The sequence below is a fragment of the Anomaloglossus baeobatrachus genome, chromosome 5, assembly GCF_048569485.1.
Source record: "Anomaloglossus baeobatrachus isolate aAnoBae1 chromosome 5, aAnoBae1.hap1, whole genome shotgun sequence".
In the NCBI taxonomy this organism is placed as follows: domain Eukaryota; kingdom Metazoa; phylum Chordata; class Amphibia; order Anura; family Aromobatidae; genus Anomaloglossus; species Anomaloglossus baeobatrachus.
The window spans coordinates 310,050,281-310,073,554 of NC_134357.1; the positions used below are offsets into that span (position 1 = coordinate 310,050,281).

The 23,274-nt window shown below is 44.7% G+C and overlaps 1 protein-coding gene across 1 annotated transcript in view; it reads left to right on the forward strand.

The window, feature by feature from the left end:
- Positions 1 to 223: 223 nt before the first annotated feature.
- C5H17orf67 (chromosome 5 C17orf67 homolog) overlaps positions 224 to 23,274 on the forward strand; it is a 52,785-nt gene continuing 29,734 nt past the window's right edge. Inside the window, exons 1-2 of the mRNA XM_075347515.1 lie at positions 224 to 336; positions 13,486 to 13,586. Of these exons, the coding sequence (XP_075203630.1) occupies positions 282 to 336; positions 13,486 to 13,586 (156 nt within the window). The 5' untranslated portion in view covers positions 224 to 281. The remainder of the gene's footprint in view (positions 337 to 13,485; positions 13,587 to 23,274) is intronic.

Genomic DNA, 23,274 nt, shown 5'->3' on the forward strand with positions numbered 1-23,274 from the left:
TGATTAGTAAAAATGAATTGGATATATTTACGTAAAGGAGAAAGTATGAACTACATCCCAAATTTATTTAGGTGGCAAGTTATCTGCGACCGACTGGAAAGGTTACACATACTGATCAAATTCCTAGAATCTTTGCACATATTCCCAAACTCCTGAGCACCGGAGAGAAGCTCCAGCCAGGAAAGGGAGGAGGGATTTTAGCTGACGTTGAATCTTTAAGAGGTCTAATTTTTCATAAGCTGTATTCATTTCTTAAACGGTGTCCAAAGGGAAGAACCAAAATGAAGTTTTTTGTGGCACTGATCGCTTTTGTGGTTCTTCTGGCAATTTTTGCAGGTAAGCAAATTCTAATGATGAAGTTAACCAAATGTCATATTCCATGTCTGTATTTTTCATACTTAATACTTTAATATTTGTGTAATGTTTTAATATTAGATTTTAACATTTTTATAAATTATTATTTTTTGTGATAATATACAAAGGAAATGTTTTATAACTTTGTAAATAAGGGATTAGAAAAACACCTGCATGCGGAGAATCAAGTTTGTCATGGGTATATAAACTAATGTCTGACCAGTAGTCAGTGTATACTGGGAATAAGTAGCAGTGTTGAGAAATACGTGTCAATCCCCATCGTCTTTTTACTGCTTCTTAGCATTTCTTTTAGCAAATAGTGAAGGTCCAGACCTAGCCCATCAGTCGTTGGTGCGTTCTCCACAATACATTACTTCAGAACAAGTCAGAGACTTCTCCTTTTTTTTAGTCACATCAAGCACAAATGAAAGCCTACTTGGTCCATACGGTAGCCCATCTTGTTATGTTGCCCTCTAATACCAACTATGAGCAGCTCAATCACCGAACAGATTGAAAATTCTATTCATGTCATGTGGAATCTAATTTCTCAGGAGAGGAGCACTTCTCTGAAAGAAGACTTTTGTCCATTCAGTCTTAAGTCAACATACTGTAGAAACAAGCCGTTCCTTGTTGTATCCAGATTTTGCATTTTTTTCAATAAAGAGCAGGGCCAAAAATTCTTTAAGTGTTAAAACACTAATTATTAAGTAATGACATATACTAGCGGTATTCTATCACCTTATGAGATGGATAAACTCCTTTCATAAATTGAAATTAAACTATTTAATATGCTGTTTCTAATTTGTTGTTAATGGCACTCAGTATTTTTCTGCAACAGATTCTCTACTCTGTGAGGGGGTTATCTCTTGTATAACGCTTTATTAAAGCTGCACTTTTTATTTTTGCAGGATCCATATACCCTTTTCTCTCAGAGCATGTGCACACATTGAGTATTTAGTGAGTTTTTTACCTCAGAACTTGTAAGCCAAAACCAGGAGTGGGTAGAAAATACAAAAGTGGTGCCCGTGCTTCTATTATACTTTTCCTCTGAGGTCACGTGCACACGGTGAGTATTTGGTGAGTTTTTACCTCAGTATTTGTAGCCAAAACCAGGAGCGGGTAGAAAATACATAGTGCCCATGTTTCTATTATACTTTTCCTCTGAGGTCGCATGCACACGGTGAGTATTTGGTGAGTTTTTTACCTCAGTAAAGCCTAGGTTCCACTTGCGCATAGCTTCCAATGCGAGAGTATCGGAAGCGATATGCTAATTACCCTCTGCTGCGGGTGTCAGCCGAGGGTCATGCGACTGTGATCTGATCTTGCGATCGTATCACAGCTGCGGAGAATAGGGAGGGAACACTTTCCATCTCCTCCGCTGCCTGTCTCTGTGTATATTGCACTGCAGTCGGATGACATACGAGTGCATTGCGATGCTTCACACACTCTCATAGACTTGTATGGGAGTGCGTGAGCCGAGACTTGCTGCCAAACACAGCATGCTGCGATTAATTTCTCATGCCGATATGGCATGAGAAATCAATCGCAGATGGACACTGCCATAGTACTGCACTAGAATGAGAGGAATCTGATGTATTATCGGATTGCACACGTCCGTGTAAAACGCAAGTAGAACCGTACCCTTACATTGTAAATCAAAACCAGGAGTGGAACAATTAGGCTATGTGCTCACGTTGCGTAATGTTATGCGTTTACGCTGCATATTGCACTGCAACGTAAACGCATGCGTCCTGCGTCCCGAGGACAATCTATGAAGATTGTGCATAATCCATCCACACGTTGCATTTGAGAGCGCAGCGATTTGCATGCTGAAATTATGATCCAAATCTCTGCTCTCAAAAAAGCAACATGTCACTTTTTGCGTGCGCTTTGGATGCTGCTCCCACTCTGTCTATGGCCTCTTTCACACGTAGGTGCCTCCGGTATATGTTTGGCAGTCTTCTCACGTACTGGAGACACGTACACACGTAGACTTATGTTTCCTATGGTTTTGCACACACGTAAGTATTTTCGTACGGAACGTGTGTCCGTTCCGTACCTATGTGTTTCCATGTTTTTCTCACGCTGACATGTCCGTTTTCTCTCTGGCATCACGGGTGTCACACGGAACGCAAACGTGTCACACGTAATGCGAACAGACAACACGGATGTGTTCCGTGTGACATGCGCCGGAGAAAAGACATGTGTCTGTGAGAAAAAAACAAAACATTACTCACCTTCTCCAGCCCTGCATGCTCTGTCGCTGCTGTCACTTGCTGCTGACCGCCGCTCATTATGCTAATTGAATATTCACTTCACTGCGGCCGGAAGTGTTGCGGGCGGAGGGGTTGGGAACGCCGCTCGCCTGGGAATCGCTGGCGCTCGGGTCCGGTGCTTCTGCTCCTCGGTGACTCGAGCACGGGGCCGGACCCGGGGGCTCAAGCAGCGCCTCCTCGCCCACGAGTGAAAAGGGGAGGTTTGTGGTGGGATGTCGGTCGTCATGCCACCCACGGGGTCGTGGTGATGGTGGGCACCACCGCTGCTGGTAACGGGGGTTCCCGGGAGCGATGGCGGAGAGCAGCTAAGGTGTTGACCCCTCCGTGGGTAGGGGCTGTTGGTCCCGGGGCCCCGGTTGGAGAGCAGGGAGGAGGTATAGGTGCAGGTGCTGATGCGGGGAGGCAGCGTGGGCGCGGGTGAAACGTTGCGGTGCAGCGCGGTTCCGGATGGCACCTTTGTATTCATTCAGACACAGAAGGACAGAGTCTCTGGTAAACCAAATGGCTGGATGGACGGGGCCCGCAGCCGGCTGCGGTGTTCTCACTCTCCCCGGACGGGTTGATGGTGGCTGTCGTTTCCTGCACCTGTATGTGTGTTTGACTCCTATGCCTGCCCACGGGTAGTCCGCTCCCCAGCGTATACGTGTCGGGAGAGCCCGTTTTGCCCGCAGGCACTGGCCCTTGGATCTCTGGCCTTTGGTGGGGGCACTTATCCGGACAGGTTGGGCTGTTGCCTTCTGACGGGACTTGTTTGGGAATGAACCCCTGAGGTCCAGACCGCAATCAGAGAATTTGACCTTTTCGGCGGCTCCTAGCCTAGTTGGGGTCTGAGTACCCTGCCTTGGTGCTTGGCTTCAATCTGCTCACCGGTTCGGTACCGGCGGGCCACCGCCCGACCCCGGTCCTACGGTTCCGCTAACCTCCACCAACTCCTGCAGACGGCCACCACTGTCTGCCGACCTTGCTGATTGTGCCTGGGCTCCAACCCAGACACACACAGTCTTTGCTCCTCTCACTTCCACCTCTCAACTTCAACTCCAACTTTCAACTCACTGGCTTTTCCCGCCTCCAGGCCTGTGAACTCCTGACGTGTGGGGTGGGATCAACCGTCTGGCTCCGCCCCACCTGGTGTGGACATCAAGCCTGGAGGGAGGCAGCAAGGATTTTGTTTGACTGATGTACCTAGCCGGGGGAGGGGTGTCTGTGTGTGTTGCTACTGTACTGTGACCCCTGGGGTCCAGGGCGTCACAGAAGCTGCAGCAGCGGGGAGTCGGTAGGAGCGGAAACCGAAGATCAGCAACATGGACAGCGACGCCAGGGACAGGTGAGCAGAAAGTTCCGTTCTCCGTGTGTTATCACGGATAACACACGGAGAACAGACGTGTGCCATAAATACGGCTCACGGAGGGCAAAACGCACCTCTGACACGTCCATGAAAAACGTGCGTGGTTTTTCACAGACATGTGAGAGAGCCCTATGGGAGAGCAAGCATCCAGAGTGCATGAAATCGGCATCTATTCTGCAGACACACTGCATCCATTACGCAGTGTTTCTGCAGCGATTTGAAGCACACATGCACTGCCAAATCGCTGTAGATTTTTCAGCATGGACACTATGCAACGTGCGCACATAGCCTTAGAGGAAAAGTATAATAGAAACATGAGCACCATTTATTTTCACTTACAAACACTGAGGTAGAAAACTCACCAAATACTCAACGTGTGCATTTGGCCTCAGAAGAAAAGTATAATAGAAACACAAGCACCACTTCTGTATTTATTACCCACTCCTGGTTTTTCATACAAACACTGAGGTAAAAACTCACCAAATACTCAAGAAGTGCACGTTGCCTCAGAGAAAAATATAATAAAAACATGTCCTCCACTTCTGCAGTTTTTACCCACTCCTGGTTTTGTCTTACAAATACTGAGGTAAAAAACTCACCAAATCCTCAACGTCTGCACGTGGCCTCAGAAGGAAAGTATAATAGGAACACGGGCACCACTTCTGGATTTATTACCCACTCCTGGTTAAGCTACAAATACTGATGCAAAAAACTTGACAAACACTCAACATGTGCACGTTACATCAGAGGAAAAGTATAATAGAAACACGGGCACCGCTTCTGCATTTTATACCCACTCCTAGTTTTGGTTTAAAAATTCTGAGGTAAAAAACTCACCAAATACTCAGTGTGCACATGACCTTAACTTACTTGCATTTCTAGTTCAGCTCTTCTTAGATTTTGGTCATTGTTTCAGCATCAGTGATGCCATAATAATGATGTCTTGTGGATAAAATAAACATAATCTACAAATAACAAAAGCAGATTTGTCCTTCCTTATGTCTAAACCCGCCATATCCTGAGAGGAAACTGCCATGTACTCTTTTGGAGTGGGCGCTTACTCTTGATCAGCAGTCTGTAAGCACTATAGGTGCTGGAAATGTATTTCTATATTTCTCTGCATGTATTGTATATAGCATTGCCCAGTAGTTGGGAACTTACAATACGCTCTGAAGATTATTTAAGATATAGCAAAGAGAGATAAAACATACTGTAACTTTTAATAGATATAATAAAATGACAATGACCCTAGACTAAAGTGACTAAGTAAAGTGCAAAGACATTAGAGTCCATCTCACCCATTTAAAGAAGACCAGGGATTACTCTAAAATCGGTCGGGGGGGTATGCTTTATACCCTTTCATGGCCCATGCATCACTTCCACCCTGAAAGGGTATGAAGCATACTAGGCTCGTTTGAAACTTCTTAGGTTTGATCAAACATCTGAAATGGTCCTGCTAAACTCATGGCCAGACCTATGCAATTTCATAAAGACTAGACTGCCATTAAAAAAAAAAATCACTGTGGAACCCTAATAAACACTGTCCAAACATACATCAAAGTACATCCTCATAGTGTCATCTCGTGAGCATTGCAATGCGGTGCTTCTATTTGAATGACAAATCAGTAGGTGGTTAGGGTTTCAGTATTGAATGAGGGCCTTGGACTTTACATGTCATGGCTTCTTGTATTCTAGTCTTACATTTTGTTATGGTGCGAGAGAAAAAAAGAACTGAAACTCTAACAAATTGTTGGGTAGATAATAACTATTGGATCCCATTGCTGGGACCCCCACTGGTCACCAGAACATGGGGCAATAGCTCAAAGATAACCAAGTGCAGCATTTAGCTATCTTCAGTGTCATAGATAGACCTTGCTCACATCCTCACTGTCCTTGTAGCCAGAATACCCCACTCAGAGTCACTGAGCTCAGTTATTGGCTACCATGCAGTCAGCATTGCAGCCAATAAAGGACATTGGAGACTCCTCTGCAATGGACCCGGGGATGATGAGTACACAAGGTTTTTATTTTTAGGAGAAACTGTGCCCTGGGACCAGGATTTTCTGAACGGGAAATACCTGCTTAAAGGGAATCTGTCACCCTTTTGTGTTTTTTTTTTTTAAGTTATTAATATGGACATACAGGTAGCATAGAGGTGAAATTAGCCATACCTGTATGCCTACTAGAGGATAGGCCGTTTTTGAAAAATTCTTATTTACATCTTCTATCTTCCGGGCAGTACACGCCCCATAGCCCAGAAGATAGAAGATGGACATACAGGTAGCATAGAGGGGAAATTAGCCATACCATCTCCATCCTGGTTTATAGCCCCCTCATCCTTTTATATAGCCCCATCATGCTATATAGCCCCCTCATCTTTAGTATATAGCCCTACATCCTGGTATATAGCCCCCATCATGCTATATAGCCCCCTCATCCTAGTATATAGCCCTCCATTCAGGTATATAGCTCTCCATCCTGGTATATAGCCCCCATTATGCTATATAGCACCCTCATCCTGGTATATAGACCCCATCATGCTATATAGCCCCCATCCTGTTATGTATCCTCCATCATTCTATATAGCACCCTCATCTGGTATATAGCCTCCCATCCTGGTATATAGCCCCCACATCCTAGTGTATAGCCCCCTCATCCTGGTATGTATCCCCAATCATGCTATATAGCCCCCTCATCCTGGTATATAGCCTCTTCATTCTGGTATATAGCCCCCATCCTTGTGTATAGTCCCCACCACGTTGCACACAGTATAAAAAAACTATTGTACTCACCTACTCTGCGCTTACAGCACCGGCAGCTGTCAGAATATTCTCTGCTCACCCATGCCCAGGATTCTGTGCGTGGGGAGCAATGACTATTCATTGGCAGCTGGCACATCTCAGTGCAGGGACTTGAACAGATCTTTTTAGGGGAGAGTGTAATAACAGCTGCTGTACTTAGTGGCTATCCAGTAACAACATATACAACTCTACAGCCCTGTCTGTAACCTACACATGGCTTTGAATAGTTTTACTTTGTGCAGATACTTCATCATAATCGGCAATAAGCATGAAACTTTTCTTAAAATTGCAATCGGAATCGTCAGATAATTGCTTTCAAGATGCAGAGAACGAAGATATCTGTGCACTCAGCGATATAATAGTTTGGCTCTAAGAAGGTTGAGAGTAGCAGCAACCTGCTAAAACAGTCTAGAAGAAATTCCACTCATGTCCTGTGCATTCTGATTTCCCATGAGGAAGATGTTTCTCTGAAAGAAGACTTTTGTCCATTTATTTCAGCATAGTGACTGTAAAAACAAGCTGTTCTCTGTTATATTTAGGAATGTTTCTCAAAGGTTTGAGCATCTCTAAGTAGCTCAGTGTTCTTTAAATTAAAACAATTAAACTAAAATACAAATATTTGTTATGGAGAATTTAACTTTCAATGTACAACTAAGGATATATTCACATAGCATTTTTGCCAATAGTTCGTTGCGCAGTAGCTTTGGTCTGAAGCCCAGTGAAAAAATGACTGGAATCTCTGATGGGTTCAATGACTTAAGGATATTTTCACGTTGCATTTTTAGCAATAGTTGGCTCCACAGGAACTTCCATCTGAATGGGACCTCAGACAGGACCATTGATTTGAAAGAGGCACACCGAAATTTAGAAAAATTATTGCACCCAGAATATGATGATCCAAAAAAAATGGCACCAATAATAGTCCACAAAGACAAGCCCCCACTGAGGTCCATCATCAGATAATGGAGATATATAATGTTTCAATATTACTTATAGCACAAAAACTCTAGGAAAACAATATGGCTCTCCGTGAAAGAAATTCGGCTAAATCTGTGCGCTAAAATCCAGATGTACGCCTCCGTTTTGAGCCTCACAGTGTGCCTAACTGCACTTAGCATCCACCTATTTGCCATTACAGTAACGAGGAGAGACCGCTTAATTTACAAGGTGTGTTTCTCTAGAAGCTCAAGCTGGACACAATGTATGGACACTACGATGTACTGGGCACTACAATGGCATATTTGTAATTTTTGCTCTGCAACATTCCCTGCTTTTTTCTGAAAAACATCCGTGAGTTGAAATCATCATTACACTTATAGATGAATTCCCAGAGGGCTGTAATTTCCAAAATGGGGTCACTAGAGTGGGTTTTCGGCTACTCGGGCACTTAGAGGATCTGCAAATGGAGTCTCCAAACTACGCTAGGAAAATCTGTGCTCTAAAGTCATGTGGCCAAACAGTACTGTAGAGCCGCATAAATAGTATTGCAAAGTTCAGGAAAATCGTCTAACAAACTTTGAGAACAGTTTTACCTATTTTACCCTCTGAAAATATAAAATCTCAGGCTAAAACAACATTTTAGTAGTAGAAATGTAATTATTTTTTCTTCGCTGCTCAGTGAATTATGTGAATGTGGTGTAATACTGCTCCCCACCCCTCTAGATGATTTCATTAAGGGGAGAAGTTTGTAAAATGGGGTCACATATGGGAGAGCTCTGCTGTTTTGGCACCTCTGGGGTTTGGTGAATGTGGCATGGCACCTGCAAACCATCTAGTAAAATCTGCACTCCAATATGGCCCTCCTTCCCTTCTGAGCTTTGCGCTGTTTTGGAAAGTTGTTTCCAACCACATATAAGGTATCATCGTACTCATATGAAGAAGTTACATTTTATGGTCCGTTTTCTCCTATTTTTCTTTTGAATATTAAAAACTTGGGGCTAAAACAACATTTCAATGCAAAAAAAATGTAATTTTTCATTTTCACAGCTCAATGTTATACAATTCTGTGAATCACCTGTTGATTAAAAATTAACACTACAACCCTAGATGAATTCCTTAAGGGGTGTAGTTTCCAAAAATCGGTTCACTTTTGTGGATTTCTTCTGTTTTGGTATCTCATGAGCTCTACTAATATGAAGTGGTGTCCACAATGAAGCAAACATTGGGTTCAAAAAGTTAAATGCTGCTCCTTTCCTTCCAATCCCTCCCGTGTGCCCAAATAGTAGTTTCCGACTACATATGTGGTATCCTTATACAAATTGTGAAATTCTTGTGAAAATCAGGGCTAATTCAACATTTTCGTGTAAAAACACCCCATAATATTTCATTTTCACAACCTAATATTGTAAGTTTCAGTAAATCACTGATGGCTACAAGATGTTCAACATATCCCTAGAAAATTCATTAAAAGCTGGAGTTTCTAAAATGGGGACACTTCTGCTGTTTTGACACCTAAGGGGATCTGCAAATACAGATTGTGTCTACAATCTATTCCAACAAAAATTGTGCTGCAATTTCCCTTTAGAGCCTTTCGAGTCCTACTGTTTTCTTAGAGTAGTTTCTAACCACATATCAGGTATCTGTGTACTCAGGAGAATTTACATGACAAATTGTGGGATCCATATTTTCCTTTTTACTTTGTGAAAATAAGAAAAGCTAAAGGAACATTTTAGTAAAAAAAAAACCAAACATTTAATTTTTACTTTTTTTTCCTTCTAGTTTGCATTAAATCTTGCAAAGCACCTGAAAGGTTTACAAACTTTTTAAATGCAGTTATAATTACAGTGGAACCTCGGTTTACGAGTAACTTGGTGTGCGAGTATTTTGCTAAACAAGCAAAGGTTTCTGTAAATTTTAACTCAGTTTACGAGCAAGCTTTGCTGTACGAGCAAATACTCACCGCACATACTTCCGGTTCCGTACTTTCAGTGCGCTCTGACCCGCTCTTGCAGTCCACACAAACACGCACAAACACACACAAACACGCACAAACACACACAAACACGCACAAACACACACAAACACACACGCACACACACATATTATGCTCACCTTACCTTCCTTTCCTTCGCCAGCCTCCCAGTTCTTGTAGTTTGCCGATACAGGATGTGTATCGGGTAACCATCGTGACGATGGAGGAACTTCCGCTGTCAGCCGCTTCTCAAAGGCAGCGAACTGACCAATCAGAGGCAAGCGGCTCATGCCTTTGACATCAGCGCTCTGGCAGAGGAAGCTCCGGCATCGGTCGCGATGGTTACCTGCTGCACAACTTGTACCGGCGAACTACAAGAACCGGGAGGCCGGCAATGGAACGGAAGGTAAGGTGAGTATAATGTGTGTATTTGTCTGTTTGTGCGTGTTTGTGTGTGTGTGGAATGATACAATAGGGGACCAGGATGGGACATTGAACAAGTTGTGGAATGAATTATCTGAGCTTGCATTATTTCCTATGGGAAATTTTGCTTTGCTAGACGAGTAACTTGGTTTACAAGCACACTCCCAGAACGGATTGTTCTCATAAACCAAGGTTCCACTGTATTTTCATGGGTTCAAATTTAGAAATGGGGTCTTGTTAGTGCATTTTGTGGCATGTAAATGTTATAATGATTCTGGGATATCAGGGAACTGGGGTCCCTAGGCTGTTTTTCAAGCTAGACAGTCCTATGCTATCCCTAACCTCCGGGATACTCCTGATGGTAGAGAGGTCTGAGTCTCCTTCCTGGCCTTGTTGTTGACCAGTCCTGATCTGATTCCCCTCCCCACAAGGAGGGACATGATAGGTGTTACGAACCGGCGCCGCCATAGCCGCAAGTAGCCTGCTGCGGTTCCTGTTGCGCCCAGGCGCTGGCTGCCGTTCTTGGCCGTGCCTCGAGTCATCCAGTTGGCTGCTCCTTCCACCACGTCTAAGTGTGGAGAGACGGCTAGTGCGCATGCGTGCGCCGATTTACCCTAGCCAGAGTCTAAGCCCGGTGTTTTGCCTAGTGAGCATGCTCAGCCTGATTGTGTCATTTCTGAGACTAAGTCCTCAGTTCAGGCTACTGAGCATGCTCCCACAATTAACTCTAACAGCCTCTTTGCACAGGTACTTGGACTTCGTGCTGTGTCTAAGTTCTGTGATGTACCTACTGAGCATGCTTTCTGAGCCTGTTGCTCAGGCTACTGAGCATGCTCAGGCACTTAGTGCATCAGAGGCTAGGTCTGGTAAGGACCTCACTGAGCATGTCCGTGAGGTGGCAGGCCCTGATAGGGCAGAGGGTGTCAGGTGTCCTGATGACGTGGCAACTCCGGACTGGCTCGCAGAGGCCCACCCCTATGATCTGGCACCTCACCATTGGTCATCAGACGATGACTGGTGAAGTGTTTGGGGCGTGGCTGCCATGAGGTCATCAATGACGTGGCGGTTCCGGATAGGTCGCATGTGATGTCACTGATGACATGGCACTCTGCTATTGGACCTTGGTGGTTCCACCCTGGGTTTGGGGCGGACCCAGGTTATAAAAGGGGCTAGAGACAACATGGAGGTGCGCAGTCTTCATTTAGAGTTCATGGTGGCATAAGCCTTGTTGGAAGCGGTAGGTAGGGCTAGGCGAACGGTGCCTGTCACGCCAAGATTCGTGGCTCAGCACATGAGGGTCAGGCGCCATGCTTCCTTGCTACCGTTCCTGTTGTGCTAGATCAGTCCAGTGGCGTTAACTGGGCTGCGGCTGCTGCGTCACCTCTCCAGTTGTGCCTCCTACGCACACGGACAGAATACCTGTTGCGTCACCTGTCCGAGAGTGCCCTCTATGCACACGGACAGTGTACCTGCTGCGCCACCTGTCCGGTTGTGCCCTCTACGCGCACGGACAGCGCACCCCAGAACCCCTGTGAAGTTAACAGGGTGTTCCTGGATTGGGTGTGTGAACCCTATTATCCTCCTCGGCTTCCCAGTCAAATGCTACTGGTGTGACTACCTGGTCTGACGTGTCCTTTACACACGCGGCCAGTCGAGTGGTGGCCAGAAACGCTAATCGGAGGACTGCTCGGCCTGACGTGTCTTACACACGTGGCCGACAGGGCGCTGTCACAGCGGTCTTCTCGGTCAACGCTAACTGGTTACCATCCGGCCTGACGTGTTCCCTACACACGTGGTCAGAGAAGCGTCCGCTCCACCGAAACGCTAACTGGGTTGTCGTCCAGTCTGACGTGTCCCTATACACGTAACTGGTTCCCTGGGTTATCTCAGAGCCGTCCAGCTCTATAGTCTCCGCCTAACCCACAGGGTGCCAGCAGCTCCATTGCTATCTGGAGCACGGTGGGCCCCGACTGGCGATTGGGATATATACCCCCTGGTCCTAATCCGCCGGTCCCCCCGTAATAATAGGAGTGTAATGAAAATCACACATATAGACACACAAGGGAAAACCAAAACTCTGTCACACAGTGCAAGCACTTGTAGAAATTCAGGAGGAAACACAAGAGTTGGAAGGAAGAATAAAATATCAGGGGTAAAATATACAACCGCACCATGCAATAAGCACAAGTTTCAGTACAGAATCTGGAACACCACACCACGCAGACTAACATAAAAACTATAGCTGGCATGGGTAGAAAATTTCATCCAGCTTAAATAGAAGGAGAGCAGATGTGATAGGTCTCCCCACAACATGTGACCAAAGGAGCAAGCAGACCAGCAGAGATTAACTCTTGCTAGCCTGCCTATGAATCAGCACACAGAATGTCTATGCCCGAGTCTGCCTGTGTTTATCCCTGACACCAGAGAAACCGAGTGTCAGAATCTGCAATGTGAACAGAGCTTGACGCCACCATGACAGTCTGCAAAGTTTGTGCAAAACTTTGTGTGGCAATAAGCACGTCAAAGTCACTTTAAAAGAAAGTGGTCCCTAAAAATGTAAATTTATTGAAAAACAGCTGTTAAACTTTTAACACTCTTAACATCCAAATAAAAATATAAAATATTTTCAAAAATTGTGCTGATATAAAGTAGACATATAGTAAATATTTTTTCTTAAATATTTTGGGTGGTATGACTATCTGTTTTAAGGGCATAAAAATTTAAAGTTCAAAAATTGCTAATTTTTTCACATTTTTGTAAAGTTCTTGATATTTTCATAAAAAAACAAAATCATATCAACATATATTTCCACTAATATAAAGTACAATGTGTCATGAAAAACACAATGATAGCATCAATAGCATATGCGGAAGCATTCCATAGTTATTATTACCACATAGAGTGACACTCAGATTGAAAAATTTTGCCTGGTCTGGAAGGTGAAACCAGGCTTAGGTGAGAACAAGTTAAAAAAAAATTTCAGAAAAAGCTCAGACACTATTAGAAGTTTTAGTTTAAGCCATCTAGCAGAGCTGAGTGACCTTCCACGCCTACACTAGATTCTCTATAGAGATTATACATTGACAGTGAGGTGTCAATCAGAGAAGGTTGTGATGGACTGCTGTGCGTGTGACTTTGTGGTCCGAGCAATGATAAGAGTCCTGCTGCTTAAACAAAATAGCAAATAAACAACAGATTGGACATTGACAAGACATGCATCCCTGAATTCTATCTTTTAACCCTTGCAGAATGCTGTCTTCAGCTTACATAGCAAAAACTTGCTGACAGATTCATTTTAATTGGAATAAGTACAGAAGAAAAGTTCATTTTGTAGACATAAGTCTAAGTTCTGTAACTGTTCTTCCATTATTGCAGATGCATCCCCAATTCTTACGGAAAAACAGGCCAAACAAATGTTACGGACCAAGCGATCTGACAGACCATTGAAGCCAGGACATGCCGATGAACCAATGAGGGTATATATTTTCCATTTATCATAGGTTAATACTTTCTAACATGAAGCATGTTCTTAGATATGTAGAAAAGTAAGAAACAATATCTTATGAAAAGGACAGATATGGTTCAGTTTGTTGTCACATCAGCATTGTGTTCTGTTTTTATATGGAAAAAATTGTGTAGTTGGAAGAGCTATTACTGCCTTCCAACACTCCAGAAACATGAAAATCCTGACTATAAGACAAAATACATCAAGATTAATTTTATTCTGCTTGAAAATGTATCCATTACACCTGTAATGCCTCAAAATGCAATACTGCCATGACGTCTGTATTTCCAAAATAATTAGACAGTGTAATTTTAATAACTAAAAGACACCAAGTATCACTAAAAAGGCATGGCAAAAAGGATCACAAATAGTGATGAGTGAGCACTACCATGCTTGGGTGCTTTGTACTTGTTAAGAGAAGTTGGATGCTTGGATAGGCACAACTTGAACACCCGGGTATAAAGGATATCAATGGGGGACTCTAGCATTTTTTCTGGAAATCTTCCCTCATGGTAGTGATCGCCCATCACTAGTCACAAACACATATTATCTTTATTAATCATTAAAACCATAACATACTAATGATATAAACAAGATTGGAACATAAATAAATAAATATATATATATATATATATATATATATATATATATATATATATACACACACAGTATATATATATATATATATATGTATATAAAATATAAATATATATATATATAAATATATATATAAATATATTATATATATATATATATATATATATATATATATATAAATAAAATATATATATATAATATATATATATTAAAAAGCATGTAGCAATCAAAATATTTAGATGATGACAGGAGGGAGATTAAGCACTGAACCATATGCTTCACTTCTATGAATAAGAGGACTTTTCCTGCCTAAAGAGATAAATGATATTGTTCTTCTTTATAGGCAAAATGTACTAGTAAATAGAGCTACACCTTTACATACAGTAGTTTTCTTTAAACCTGTACATTTCCATATTTATTAGTATATTAGATGTAGTAAGAATTTTTTTTCCTACAAAATTACTAAAAAGTGAAAATCAATTGCCTGACAGGTTCCCTTTAAAGTAAAAAAAATCCACAATTGTGGGTGCATGCCTAAATTGTTTAAGTGCATGTAATTTATTAGCCTGTGTGCATTTTTTACTGTATTTGCGTGCCTGATGTGAATATGTGAATATGAACACAAATGTTCCTGCATTTACGCAGGCAGGTCCGGATTGATTGGGGTCCTAGACACAAGTCCTGCTCAGGGTCATTCACTGTCAGTGAACTCCCTTGACCCAACATATACAAAGGGTTTATCAAGCCAGCTGCTTCAAGTACATCAGAGGACACCCCATCCACACCATGTCTTTCTTGAACGTCTAACTATAGTATTTTTATTATTTTTTTTTACATAACTATAGGGGAACGTCTGCTAGCAGGATTAGAGATATGCTTAACGGCAGCAGCATGGACCACAGGACCCTATAGTCTGGTGAAGTCTATTGACTGATACATAAGTCATTGTGCAGGGAGGTGAAAGTCAGCTGTTTTTTTCATTTAGATAATGACAGGGAAATGAAAGAAATCACTAAGGATAATTTTAAAATATTTTTAACATAAATACTTGATGTATCAAGAGATAATTTTCTGATTAATAGTTCCATTTAACCTTAAAGGTTTCCCCTCTCCCTGTTAAGATCTAAATATGAATTGGCAAGATATGAATACTGTGTCCAGAATAAATATCATATCTGCTTGAATACTCTGCCACATGTTTGCAGTAAATTATATTGACAAAATTCAATTTACAGGGATATACTACACTTCTCCATTCCATTCATAAGAACTTTTTCTTGTATGTAAATTTTGTGTTTTTTAGCCAGAGGTGACAGAGGCTATTGAAAGGCCGGCTTTCCTCAATTCAAAGAGCCTTTTTCAGTTGCAGAGGGGCTATGTAGTGAGCAAGAGCAATGCTATTAAAGCACCAAACCAGCATTTTTTTTATTTTACCACTGAAGTAGTGCTTCAAATCTAAAGTCCTAAGTAAAGGATTGTTATAAACAGTGGCGTAACTACCGCGGTCGCGATCGCAACCGGGCCCGGGGGGATAGGGGCCCGGCGGCCGCCAGGCAGATCAGCAGCCAGCTCCTGTCAGTGTGAGAGGAGCTGCGCTGATCTGTCACAGACCTCGCAGCCGCTATTTGACCCGCTGCCGCCGCCGACACTGGGCCCCCCTGCCTGATGTCAGCGGCGGCACCGGGGCCCCCTGCCTGGTGTCAGCGGCTGCAGCGTCTCCCCCGTCACCACACACAGCTATGCATCACCATTCTCCCCCTGTGCGATGACGTCACTCCCGAGCGACTGCTGTGCTGAGTGCAAGGAGTGCAGGACAGGAGGACGCCGACCGCAGCACCGGGAGAACGAGCAGCGGGGAAGACAGCAGCGGTGGAAGGAAGAGAGAAGGTGAGTACTTGTTTTTTTTTTAATATAAGTGAGTAAACGGTGGCCAGAGGCTTGGGAAGGCAGTTCTGGGGAAGCTGCATTATTGTATATGGAAGCCTGGAGAGGCTGCTTTATACATGGAGGTCTGAGGAGGCTGCATTATATGTGGAGGTCTGGGGTAGCTGCATTATTATACATGGAGGCCTGGAGAGGCTGCTTTATACATGGAGGTCTGAGGAGGCTGCATTGTATATGGAGGCCTGGAGAGGCTGCTTTATACATGGAGGTCTGAGGAGGCTGCATTATATATGGAGGCCTGGAGAGGCTGCTTTATACATGGAGGCCTGTAGAGGCTGCTTTATACATGGAGGTCTGGGGAGGCTGCATTATATATGGAGGTCTGGGGTGGCTGCATTATTATACATGGAGGCCTGGAGAGGCTGCTTTATACATGGAGGTCTAGGGAAGCTGCATTATTATACATGGAGGCCTGGAGATACTGCATTATACATGGAGGCCTAGAGATACTGCATTATACATGGAGGCCTGAGGAGGCTGGGTGCATTGTTATACATGGAGGCCTGGAGAGGCTGGCTGCTATATTATACAAGGAGGCCTGAGGAGGCTGGGTGCATTGTTATACATGGAGGTGGTCTGGAGAGACTGGGTGCTATATTATACATGGAGGCCTGAGGAGGCTGGGTGCATTGTTATACATGGAGGCCTGGAGAAGCTGGCTGCTACATTATACATGGAGGCCTGAGGAGGCTGGCTGCATTATTATACATGGAGGCCTGGAGAGGCTGGCTGCATTATTATATATGGAGGTCTGGGGGGGCTGCATAATACAAAATGAATACAAAACATTGGGGACTATGTGGTACAGTATAATATATGGAGAACTATGGGGTGAATTATAATATATGGAGAACTATGAGAAATTCATTATAATAATTGGAGGGCTACTTTATACAAGGAGGACTATAGGGCTGCATTAGAATATATGGAGGCCTATGTGGTGCAGTATAATACATGGAGAACTATGGGGTGAAATATAATACATAGAGAACTATGAGAAATTCAAGATAATAACTGAAGGGCTACTTTATACATGGAGGATTATGGGGGTGCATTATAATATATGGAGGACTATGTGGTGCAGTATTATATATTGAGTACTATGGGGTGAATTATAATGCATGGAGAACTATGGGAAATGCATTATAATGCATGGAAGACTATGGAAGTGTATTCTAATATATGAAGGGTTATGTGGGACCCTTTATACTATTTGGAAGGCTATGTGGGTGCCATTATTGTATTTGGAGAACTATATACAAGGGGGGACAAAGATACAAACAGGGGATGGGAACGTTTTGTGCTGAGGGAAAAAGGCTCTTTTCCCTCAGCACCCAGCTTTCCCATGCTCTGCTATACATCTTCTCTCAGCAAACACAGAAGTTTGATCAATGAAAATGACCGTGCACCACACTAAATAGTTAAGGTGTAAAGAAATTGGTACATATTCAAAAATGATAGTGTGTGGGTCATATGGATGTGATTGACCTACGGTAACATAACTAGGCACCGAAAACAGAACAAAAAAGATTCAAGAGGAAACCGATTAGGTCAAAAAGTATAACAACTTTATTATTAAAAATGATTGCCAACTGGCAGAAAACCTAAAAACAGTGGCATCACATGTATAAATATTGTGTGCAGTAAGGGCAGGTATCAAAGTACAGGTATTACAATGTTAATGTTGGGGCCGATTAAAGGCATACAAAAATGTAAAATCAATTCGCAATACTAAAGCTGATAGTTGCTAGAAAAATTCAAAAAGGTTGGAATATCATATCAATTTGACATCAATAGTATAACCATAAAGAGAAAAGCCACAAAGCACACAGTTATCAGCCTGCATGTGTACAGTGGTATTAACAGTGGTATGTAAAGTAAAGGTTTACATGTAAAAGTATAAAATACCAAAAAGGGGGGGGTTTCAAAGTGTATGTACACATGTATAAGTGGAAGTTGAAAGGGTGTACATGTGAGGCATATATAGATAACAGTTATATGGAGCATGCATAATAGTTAAAAATCTATAGTGCAAGGAGTAACTGTGGCAGAAATTCAGCCAAGATTTAGATGTGAAGGATACATATAAAGAGGTTTTTTTACCTGGACACGGGGATACCAATGCTCACATGTGATGCCAGCCCCGACGCGCACGTTTCGGCGTCACCTTCGTCAGGGGATCTTCTCTCAGCACCCAGCTTTTCCATGCTCTGCTATACATCATGTCTCAGCACCCAGCTTTTCCATGCTCTGATATGGGAAAGCTGGGTGCTGAGGGAAAGATGTATAGCAGAGCATGGGGAAGCAGTGTGCCGAGGACAAGATGGATATCAGAAAATAGGAAAGCTGGGTGCTGATAGAGGGATTTCAGATCATGGGAAATCTGGGTGCTGTGGGTAAGAGCCAAGTGTCAGCATCATTATCCTGTACCCCGAGTGTCAGTGTCATTATCCTGTACCCTAAATGTCGATGTACGTGGAGGGGGGCCCAGGTCTGAACTTTGCACCGGGGCCCATCAAACTCTAGTTACGCCCCTGGTTATAAAGTATACTTGACTTGGAGCCCTGTTGACCAGGAGAGGCATGTGTGCAGTGTAAGTTGGTAGAAGAAAGAATGAGAGATGTTGAAATGCCCCTCAAAGCCGAGTAGGCCTGGACTTTGTGTTTATTTGATTTTTGTTTCCCATCTCTGTTGGATTTGGACAAACTTTGAGCCCTCTGGGTTGAAGGAAGATATTCCTCAGCCAGGACCTTGCTCTCCACAGCTCTCAAGGACTTTGCCCCTCCCCCTTGTCCCCCTATGGACTTTTCCCCTTTTATGAACTTTGCCCTTTGGCACCCTGCCTCATTCTGTCCTGACCAGCCCCTGAGAGACTGTGCCCAGTGCTTAGTGAAAGTGAGGTGGAAGGAGAAATCGATGACCTGATGTGCTAGCCGGGACAGGAAATGGAATGTTGTTCCAGGTGATGTGCCTCCAAAACTGTTTAGATAACTCTTTTAAGGATTGTACCCCCACTCTTACAGCTGGTAGGAGATATGGACAAAACCATCCAATGGTCCTCACTAAGATGTCAGATGAAGAGACACTGCCCCTGGACTTGAAGGGTCACTAGTGTTGGCTCATGGGCCTGTTGTTGTTTTTAATGAACTGAACTGTTGTGAGCATCCTAGGTTCCATCCTACTGGAACCAAGGTCAGGATGACCTAAAGTGAAAGAAGAGGTCGGGATGCCGGAGAAGAAAATAATTGTTATTGGTGTTTTATTGTTATGATGACATGCTTTGGTGTTTTGCAGGTCATTGCATGGCCAGGGACAGCAATGGTTAAAGAGGGGAGGAATGTAGGAGGGTGTCCTGTGCCCTACAACCCCACTGATGACGTCATGGTTCATACATGTTTATTTATGTGAAATTTTATTATGTGCGTGTCTTCGGTTGCAATGTTTGCCAGCTACTACTAGATGTCACCGGTCCTAGATACCTTAGCTGTAGGGGAAAGCTTAGGGCTGAGGTGATGTGGCAAGACTAAAGGCAGCGTTACACGCTACGATTTGTCGTTGCGTGTGACACCTACGTGCGACTCCGAACGATTGCAAATAGGTTGAAAATCGTTGATCGTTGTTCATTTTCAAAATATTGTTCGTCGTTAGGATCGCAGCAGACATATTGGTACGTTTGATACCCTGGAAACGACGAACAACATCAAAACGACCGCCTTGGGCAAACAATGTATCGTTGAACGACTTTGCATCGCTTGTGTGATCGTTACTTGTGACCGCTAATAAACAACCTATGAGCGATCTCGGCAAATCGTAACTACGATCTGGGCGTGTCACATTGCTACTGAGATCGTCAGATAAATCGTAGCGTGTAACAGGGCCTTTAGAGAGTTAAAGAAAAGAGGCCAGCTCAAGTAAGGAGATACAGCAGTTTTTCCTGATTTTGGTCAGATAGGGACACGAGAGAGTGGAATACAGAAGCTGTACCTGTGGGAGTTATAATGAGTAAATGTCCAGTGCTTAATTTGGTCAGACCCTCAGGGTCACCCCAGGAAGTCCAGGGCAGGTGGGTGGGAAAAAACTCTTTGGTAGCCGGGTTTAGAGACAAGTCTGTGCCCGTCTTCAGAAGTTATATTCCTGGGCTCTAAGAGGGCTTCTTGAAAGTTGCTGACTCCAAAAGGAATGGTATTGGTGACAAGTATAATAGACCTGGGCGAATGGATTGGCATGGAGACAGTGGTGAAGGAACCCTGTCCTGTGGTAAAATTAATCCGTGTGGGTGGGGTCGCAGTTAGAACCATGCGGGACACTTTGAATTTATTGCTTGCCATTGTGGTGTAATAGGGAGAAGAAGACAGTCCTAGAGCAACAGCAGTAATGTACATAAAGGAGCAGTCTGCAGCAAAATGTGAAATTAAGCTAAACTGTAACCAGCTCTACCGGGATAAAGCTAAATTCCCACTAAAGTGGAAGCATCACAGGTGCAGGAGAAGCAAGTCACACACACACACCTCCATGGAATGGAAAGGGGCAAATGCTAGATGATAAAACTGCACACTAGTGGCTTGCATAGAGCGCTGTTCACCCATGCAGATAACAGTGTAGGGACCTACAAGCATGAGGTCCCGTGACGAGGGTTGTAGGCTTACATTTTATGGCCATAAATACCAACAAAAACCTCATATATGTTTTTGTTTGTACAGGATACAGCCAGGGCCCTTTCTGTTGGGCCTTGCATTGTAGAGTGTCTGTCCATGCATGATACACAAGTGGGGTATGGCTTGGCAGCCCACCTGATCTAATAGTATGGGCATCACCTAATAGGCTGCAGGTTTGTGACTGTGTTATCTTCATGTGTGAACAGCGCTCTATGCAAGCTACTAGTGTGCAGTTTTATCATCTAGCATTCGCCCCCTTCCATTCCATGGAGGTGTGTGTGTGATTTGCTTCTCCTGCACCTGTGATGCTTCTGTGGCACCCCAGGACCTGGTCGCCACAACAGCATTGCCCTCCCAAAGGGTTAATGCTGAGCCTGGAGGTAATTGGGAGATCTATTGGCCAGTAAGTTAACACCCAACACAGTTCTCCCTCCGGCCAGCAGAGGGAGCTCTGAACCTGGAATTTCAGGGAGGATTCCTTAAGTCTGGCTGGAGGGAGGAAGTAGTGGTTAGTCTGTAGACAGGAGTGAAAGAGGACAGACGGAGAGTAGTGCTGCCTTGTAGAACTGGGGCCTAGAGCTGGGATAGCTTGGCCCAGTGAAGCAAGAGGTGCAGAGAGGCACAGAAGAGACTCGGACATCGGAGTCTGTGGTTGCCAGGGCATAAAATCCATCCCTGGTAGCTGAATCCGGAGGGCAGGAGAGCTGCAAGCCCCCTGGCCCAGAAGTAATCTGAAGGTACAGCTGCATCCCAAGGGCCCGGTGTGGACTCCAGCAGAGAAGCACCAGAGAGGGCCTGCGCAGTCTACCACACAGAAAAAGGGACGAACCACCAGTCCCAGCAGCAAGAGGGCAATTGCGAACCCAAAGTGCAGTGACCTAAAACAGCAAAGAAAGATTATGCAGTAGGCCTCATACTCAACTGGCCAAAGATCACCCCAGGCACTTCCAGGCCGGCCGGACCATCTTTACCATCTGTGACGGTCTCCCTGGACTAAACTTCTGCCGAGTAAAAGAGGAGAAGGTAAAGAGACTACCGTTTGTGCCTGTTTCTTTCATTGCTTGTCGGCCCTGCACTGTGTTAGTCACACAACACCATAGACTTCCACAAGCACCAACTGTGTCCCGGGGCACTGCTCCACCTGTGGGGAGCAGTATCACCATTGCTGCCACTTCATCACCCCGGAGGCCTTACACAGCAGCGGCGGATTAATAGCCGCATACCACAGGTGGCGTCACGAACACAAACTTAAAGTCGTCAGCCACATATTCTACTGACACCCACCAGGGCCACGGAGCCGGGCCCAGCCACCACTGACTACCACCGGACTAGTCCGGCCCGGCGCCGGGTGTCCCATAGCCCTGGGGTGGGCGAGTCAACTTTTGGCATCACGAACAGGATTTCGTGCCCGGTCACACCGGGTACTGTGCGCCTGCAGGAATTGGGCTTAAAAGACTGTGTACTGTCTGCAAACCGCCCCCGCCATTAGCCTCGCCGAGCGCAGGAAGAAGGGGGGCGTGCCTGACAAAGAGCGCGAAGGGAGCGCGCCATCAGAGCAGAGCGCTGTGAACCCCGCACGACCCGGAAGGAAATTTGAAAAGTGAACGGAGCCTGGTAAGGTTCACTAAGGGGGAGGAAGATGTCCGACTCAGAGGGAGAGCAGGTGGCTGCCATCGCCCGAGGCACCGCGGCACCGGCCGAAGCAATCCCAGTCGCCGTCGCCCCAGCCCCCGCTGCAGCGCCGGTAATGCCGATCACAATGCCATACATCCTGGGAGCAGAATGGCTACCGCAGTACTCCGGGGAGTCCCATACCTTGAGCGACTTCAGGGAAAGCCTGCACAGCTTGTTCCGGGTGTATCCTCTGACTGAGAGCCAGAAGGTGGGCATATTAATGGGACAGCTAGCCGGCGCAGCCCAGCGTGAAGTGAAGTCCTGGCCTGATACAGATAAAGGGACAGTAACCCAGATATTGGCCAAGCTAAAGAGTACTTTTGACACCCGCACCGCAGCAGAGATAAAGATGAGATTCTTTGGGTGCAAGCAACGGGCCACAGACAGCATAAGGGACTATGCCTTAAACTTGCAGGAGGCCCTGAAAGCCGTTAAACAGGTGGACCCAGAGAGTGTACGTGAAGAACACAAACTCCTAACTGAGCAGTTCATAGAGGGGCTCCTGTCAGATGCCCACAGGACCCAGCTGCGTATCATGGTCCTGCAGAACCCTGCTCTGGACTTTGCAAAGTTTAAGGACCAGGCCATCCGGGTACTGAGAGAATCTACACCGAATGACCCAGTATCCCTCCGGCCTCTTGCTCTAACGTACCCCGGGGTGGTGCCTGCAACACGAGCCGCTGCAGGGGCAGAGGCGCAGTCCCTGGATAAGGATCCCGCTGCAGAGCTCAGACAGCAGGTCCAGGAGCTGACCAAGACTGTAGCTGCCCTTGCCAAGACCATGCAGTC